We start from the raw sequence: 7,345 nt of genomic DNA, 5'->3' as shown, positions 1-7,345 counted from the left end.
ACTGTCAAATAATATAGAGTATTGCTCCTAATGCACCAAATAACCTCTCCCAAGTACAACCTAGGATTTGAGGAAAGAGAAAAACAAGGTAATGGACATTGAACCAAGGATAACAGATTTTTATATCAAGGATGAGAATTGAAAATGATATACGTTTCTATGGCCAATTCAAACTTGTAATGCTCTGTTGTCGTGCTTAGATTCAAATATTGAAACCCATATCACTGAAAGAATTCCATGTACAACGTCATGCTTGGTTGAATATGTGAACCAGATTGGCTGAAGGTTGACTCATCGTTAAACCCCAGTTGGATATTAACACATTGCAATACCATTTTGACCATCTACTTGTATGACTGAAAGTTCAAGGTTTCCTTTGAGCAAAATCATAATTCGATTTAAGAAGGAACAAAATCAAACAAATTTAGGGTTCATTTGTTAACATTTTTAATTTTATTTTTTTGAAATTGGAAACAAAAATTTGTTTGATATATTATTTTTGTTTTAAAAAAATTGCACTTGATTCCAAAATGCTTTAAAAATTTTGAAACATAAAAAATATATTTTTACTTGTTTTCAAAACAATTTTTACTTTCTCTTCTCTCCTACAACCACTCCCGCCAACCACCTTTCGTGGACGACCTTTAAAATGATTCTTTGCCACTGGCCGGTCACCGCCGTAACGTCTGACAACCTTTTGGGCTCCTCCGGCCACCTTGTGACCTCCAGCAATCAACTCCAATCACCATCCATCAACGATCATCATATCTGTCCCCACTCACCCTCCATCAACAACAATTACGTCTCGTAACTCACTAAATATATATTATCTATTTTTATTTTTATTTATTTTAAAAATATTTTTATATACCTAATAGTTTTATTTTTTATTTTTAAAAAAATATTACAAAAAAATATATTCTAAATTTTAAAAACATAAAATAAAAAGGGAAAATTATTTATAAGTCCTATTAGGGAGACTTATGCTACATATGGTCCTACTACAAAACTTATGTTCCCATCAGTCCTGTGAGAAGTTTGTTGACACATTTACCCTCAATATTAGTTGTTAATATCATAAATAATAGTAAAACCATATATAGGAAATTGAATATTACCATAGATCATATCTACATAAATGTAACGTAACGTGACACCTACATAAACGTAACGTGACACCTATGATCTATGGCAATATTCAATTTCCTAATGTTACCATAGATCATATCTACATAAATATAACGTAACGTGACACCTATATAAACGTAACGTGACACCTATGATCTATGGCAACATTCAATTTCCTATTGAATGTTGCCATAGATCATATTTATATGAAACGTAATGTGAAACCAACATAAACCAGCAATATTTTCACATTTAATTTAAAAAAATAAAAACTGTTTAAGTTTGCAAAACGTAACGTGACATGTTATGTTACGTTACGTTTATGTAGGTGTCACGTTACGTTACGTTTATGTAGGTGTCACGTTACGTTACGTTTATGTAGGTGTCACGTTTCGTTACGTTTATGTAGGTGTCACGTTACGTTACGTTATGTTTATGTAAGTGTCACGTCACGTTACATTTATGTAGGATCTTGTAGAATATAGTCCTATCTAAATAAGACTTGAGACTCTATAAGAAATTATACAAGACTTAGCTTACCATAAGTGTCTGAAAAAGGACTCATAAATAAGTCTCCCAAATAAAAATTTGATAACGTTAACATACCACTGCTTAAGTTGTTCACGGCAGGCCTATCCCATGAAGTCTTTTTTTTTTTTCGTTTGGAAAATGTTTTTTTTTTTTTCATTTGGAAAATGTTTGAGATTCTAAAAAAAATTTCACAATTCAAAACACAACGATGTGATTTGACCAATATTAATTTTTGATTAGTTATACACTCAATTATATGGGATTTATTACTTTTGTCACATCATTGTGCATGCATTTGTAGATACAAAATGTGAATCTCTAACACTATGGTTTTGAAAAATGTTTGGTAACCTAAAATTTTGTGGCTTAAATGGCTCAAATCTAACAAAACGACGTCGTTTTACACTCAAAACGACGTCGTTTTGAGTGATTTGAGCCATTTGAGCAACAAAAATTTGAGCTACTATTGTTGGTTTGTTTTATTTTTTTTCAATGAGATTTGGTTGAAATCCCCTCATAATAAAATTTTAATGCATTAAGGACAAATATAAAAAAAAATTATTGAAAAGGCCAACAAATATCACTATTATTAAAATATTAAACCTTAAAATAATATAACTTTTGATGTAAATGTCGATTTTTAATAAATTAATATTTTTAAAATTCTTTTATTAAGATCTATCAAATGTGATCGATGTTGACTATAAATTTTTTTTAAAAAAAAAAATTATTACCGTTAAAATTGATATAAACAATAACAATAACGTATTACTTTGGTTGACAATTACTCTATATGACAGTAACATGTTACTCCATCTGATAGTAACATATTACTCTATTTGACAGTAACATGTTACTATGACAATATTGTCCAAGAAAGGGGGAGAAAAAATTATTTTTCTTTATCCTTACTCAATTATATATTTTCTTCTTAAGGAGTTTGTGAAGAAAAATAAATTTGACGGTCATTTTCACCAATTAAGAATCCAATGAAGGGATTTTGACTAAATTTCTTATATTTCAATTTCCATCCAAATTATACAAATTGATTACTTTTTTAGATTTTCATCAAATAATCTTATTTACAAAAACTAGATATGAAAATGGCAATTAAAAAGAGATTTTTGAGCACAACGTGGAAGATTTTCTGCTAGAACAGGAAAGATTCAAAGATATAAAATTTATTTTTTTTAATTTATTTTTTAAAAAAGCCCTACAAAAGATTTTGACCACAAAGGTGAAAGATTTTCCATTGCGACAGTCTATTTTTTTTTTTGCAACGTTGATTTGACTTTGATATACTAACATATATGGGGTTTGACAATTATTTTTTTAATATATATTATATATTTTTTGCTTTTCCAAAACCACCCACCACCACCGGCGCCAACAACTTCCAAGTTCCAATCCACCCATCAACCACCATGGCACCACCAGGACTGCCACCACATCAATTATCATCACCACCATTACCACACTCTCACCATTTCTGGAATCACCAACTTGGAACACTCCATTGGAGGGCATTGTCAAGCTACCATCACCATTTTCAGAATCACCAATACTTCGATCACTCCATTGGAGGGCATTATCAAACAACTTCGAATATTTAGTATAGAATAATTCCATTAATCAAGACTAGGTCACACCTGGACACTTTCTCGAAAGAGTTTGTCTACTCCTGCCAAATTTCCAAAATAATACGAAAGCTATTGCATTGTATTTGTTTCCAAAAACAAAAAACAAGACCAGCATCTCTAATGCACTTAAATAACTATTTAACTAATTGCATCCAAATCCGAAAAGTTAAACACGCCCATTTCCTTATTGAATATTACAAAAATTCTATGTGAAACGACATTTACCAAACACTAGTACCCAAACATTACTGTCTTCACTTCTTCATACGGTAGGGATAACAACATTCCTCATTCTTCTTTGTTGGCATCAACAGCAGACTCGGTTTCTGTGATTCCAGTAGCTGCATTTTCAGATGGACCATTGTCTGTAGGCTTATCATCAACATCGCGGTCAGTTGTCTCGACAGCTTCCCCACTCAATGACCCATCAGTCACTGGTACTGTCTTTTTAACAGACCCAACTTTCGCATACTTGGTCATGAACTTGTATTCCCAATCTTGTAACGCGTCGAGTTCGAATGGACCAAGACCAGAGATATCTCCAGTTAGATCTTGCTCCTCAAAGGACATCTTTGCTAGAGCTCTGCTAGCATCTTTTCCAGCAAATAGAGCATAAGGGCCACCGGGTCCATAAAACATCCTGCGACAAATGTGGGGGGTTTGAATGCAAGTAAATCAGTAGATTCAGTATTCATCAGACTAAAAGTCTTGCAAGTGAAAAGGGCTTAAAATATAAACAATTTAGATTTTCAACAGCAATCGCATTGATTTGTTTAGATAGAAAGCAATAATATATCTTTAGTATCTTACCAGTATCTCTCTCTACATATCTATAGCTATAATATAAAGTTTACACTGAACTTCGTATGAACAATTTTGTCACAGCTCTTCTTAATCCTAAACTACCTTTCGGGAACTGCAACTGCCAAATTCAAGAACACCCATGGACCTTGTACCAGCTGATTCCAAGCACAAGTGCACCCCTCTTCTAGTATATATGTATAGAATTCAAAAGAAGATGGTGTGTCATGTCCGACAATGTGTCCATAACAACACAACATGACCCTTGTCAGACACTTCCCAACACCAAACGTGTTCTATATCTTGAAAAAAATTCTAAACTCAGACACGCTTCGGACATTTGAGGAACACACGTATATCATTTAAACACAAAAAACACGGTAAAGTTTGAATAAAATAAGTTAGACTACAATGAAGAAAAAAAAAAAAAACATAAATTTATACTTAATTCTGTTTCTTTAAACTTTAAAAATTATTATTTTTGAAATAAACATTTATATATATGACATATACTGTAAATGGTATTTGGGTTTTAGGGGGATTAGGGCCAAGTGGCAAAATGATCTATCAAAGAAAAATAAACCTAACACATTCATGGGGTTGAGCCCCCACAGCATTTTACACTACCACCTCAAGTAAAAAAGGGAAAAAATTGAACTTAGAAGTTTGGAATCTTGCGACAAACATTACAAATGGATATCCTAAACACTGTATCATACTCATGCACTGTATCTTATATGGTATATTCATTATGTGATACAAGTATGGATAACTTACCCAATCATGCATTAGCCCAATCGAAAACAAACATATCCCCATGACACACGTAATGACAACAAAAAAAAAAAAGAAGGGTCAACAGAATAATAACTGAATACCGACAATTCCAAATGATTCTATATAAATTCTACAATAAAAAAGCAGCAATACCGACAACTCCAAATGGTTCTACATAAATTCTAAATGTCGGAAAAGCAGCAATTGAAGCGGTTATGTATAAATTATAACTACTAAAAAAGTGACAATCCAAGCAGCTCTGTGTAACGTATAACTATGGAGAAAGCTATAGACAGTAAAACGACAGCTAAGGACAATAGAACATGATCTCAAATCCTAACAGGCAATTAATGATGTTATTAACAGACTATAAATGGCAACTGTAAGCCTTCAAAGGTTTATCGACAGGCTAGATTATTAATACTAGATCATCTCCAACGGTTGGCCAAATCCCTTGCCAAAGATATCTTTTGGCACAAGATTTCGCAAATAAGCTCCAATGGTTTGCCAAATTAATAACCAAATCTGTCACGTCAATTTATTACGGTGATCAATGATTGTGATTAGAGTGAGATGATTTAACAGTTGAAAAGCAAAAATGGTAATTGTATAAAAATTTGCTTAGGCACCACTGGAGCAACATTTCAAAAAAAAAAAGAAAAGGCAAAACAGGCCTGTATTGGAGGCGCTCTAGCAAACAAAGAACAAGAAAAGACATTTAGATTTTCACCATGATAACCAATCTACCAATCTGTTAAATCCAACCAAGAAGCCCATGATATCCTATTAACGGAATCAAACATCAATATTACATACTCAATACTCAGGAAAAACTACTCGAAAAATACATCTATAGGGCACAATCATTCTTGTTGCGGCCCACATCTCAAGAACTTTAAATCTATTCCGTACAATTGATGTTCGGACAATTTTCGACATAGTTTCCACAGAATCCCAGAAAAGTATGTGCTTTTTTAGAAACAAGGAGCACGAGGAGACGCATCAACAAGAAGAAATTCAGCAGGGAATAAAGACAGAGAGAATCAACATCCAAAAGAAAACCCTAAACCCTAAAGTGAATTTTACAACTATATATTGAACCCCACAACAACTTCACTTCACAACACACACGCACGCACAACACACCAAGAAACGCCCAAATTTCACACACACAACCTTAACAAATTCATCACAAGTATAACCTAATTAATTCCAGAACTTCACGATCAAACCCTTGAAATTCTTGCACGAAGCTAAAATACCCACCAAAAAAAAAAACAACAAAAACCAAAAACCCAGATGCTAAAACATTCAAAAAAAGGTCGATTGATATACCTGCTCTGCGTGACATCATAGATCTGACCCTTGATCGCCATGAGAAGAGGCCTTTTAGGATCAGAACCATCGTAGACCTTCAATTCCTCTTCAGTGACCTCACCAAGCTGAACAGGAGGGGGAAGAGGCTGCATCTCCTCCTGCAAATCCCTAGAACTCTTACGTTGATTATTACCAGAGGAACCAAACAGACTGGAGAGAACATAGTAGATAGCGAGACCCAAAGCGAGACCTGTGAAGAAAGTTGCTGGAGTGAGACCCGTGTAGACGGTGATCGCATCTTCAAGGGTCTCCCAGAGTCGCAGAGCCATGGTTTAGAGAGAGAGAGAGAGAGAGAGAGAGAGGGCAGCGGCGAGCAAAATAAGGGGAGTCCTACTTGCTATTTATCTACTCATAAATTTCTGGGTTTGGTCTAGCGTCCTCTTTTGTGTGTGGTTTTTTTTTTTTTTTTTTTTGAATTATGCTAAGCTGTCATCATTATTAAAAAAGAATTGTTAAAATATTTAATATTTAATATATTTTAACTATTTTCTATATATGGAGCTATTGACTATTGCTTTAACGATTATTAGTAGGGAATAAACGTTAAAATTTACAATAATGTTTGGGACCCCATTTTGAGGGTCACCCCTCACCTCCTTTGTCACGTGGCGGGTGGTGATTGGAGGAGTAGGAAAAAAAAGAAAAAGAAAAAAAAGATGTAACCAATGAGAGAGAGAGGGGGTCAAAGGGGTGGAGAGAAAAAGGAGGATGAATCATTATTGTAAAATTTAATATTTAATATATTTTAAATATTTTCTATATATGGAGGCTTTGACTAGTGCTTTAACGATTATTAGTAGGGAGTAAATGTTAAAATATTTACATTATTATTTATTCTTACATTTTATTGGATATAAGACGACGCGTTTAATTAAGAGATTTGAGAAGAGATTTTAAAAAGAAAATAAAAAAAGTACGTAAAATTATGTAAAATATATATATATTTTATTCATATTTCACTTAGCAAGATCAACGATTACACATGAACAATTATTAGGCCTAGTTTGACATAATTTAAAAAAATCAAAAAGTTACTATGATATTTAAGTCATATCATCTTATTTAAATCACATCATTTTTTTACTACATCA

General features: G+C 33.0%; 1 protein-coding gene across 1 annotated transcript; it reads right to left on the bottom strand.

Moving 5' to 3' along the window:
• Positions 1-3,316: 3,316 nt before the first annotated feature.
• LOC114315361 (membrane steroid-binding protein 1) lies at positions 3,317-6,737 on the bottom strand. Its single transcript, XM_028261980.2, has 2 exons — positions 6,213-6,737; positions 3,317-3,939 (listed from the first exon to the last, which is right to left on the bottom strand). Exons 1-2 carry the CDS (start codon positions 6,521-6,523, stop codon positions 3,588-3,590), a joined length of 663 nt encoding a protein of 220 aa, XP_028117781.2. The 5' UTR covers positions 6,524-6,737; the 3' UTR covers positions 3,317-3,587.
• Positions 6,738-7,345: the final 608 nt, after the last annotated feature.

Source organism: Camellia sinensis, chromosome 8, assembly GCF_055761805.1.
Source record: "Camellia sinensis isolate YWXY chromosome 8, ASM5576180v1, whole genome shotgun sequence".
Lineage (NCBI taxonomy): Eukaryota > Viridiplantae > Streptophyta > Magnoliopsida > Ericales > Theaceae > Camellia > Camellia sinensis.
The sequence above is the reverse complement of the archived record's forward strand: the minus strand, read 5'-3'. Positions and strand labels throughout refer to the sequence as shown.

Bases quoted from the DNA above. Each gene is read 5' to 3' on its own strand.
- LOC114315361 (XM_028261980.2), bottom strand. From the start codon at position 6,523: ATGGCTCTGCGACTCTGGGAGACCCTTGAAGATGCGATCACCGTCTAC. The intron at 3,940-6,212 runs GTATATCAATCG...CATTTGTCGCAG, and splicing joins TATGATGTCACGCAGAGCAG to GATGTTTTATGGACCCGGTG.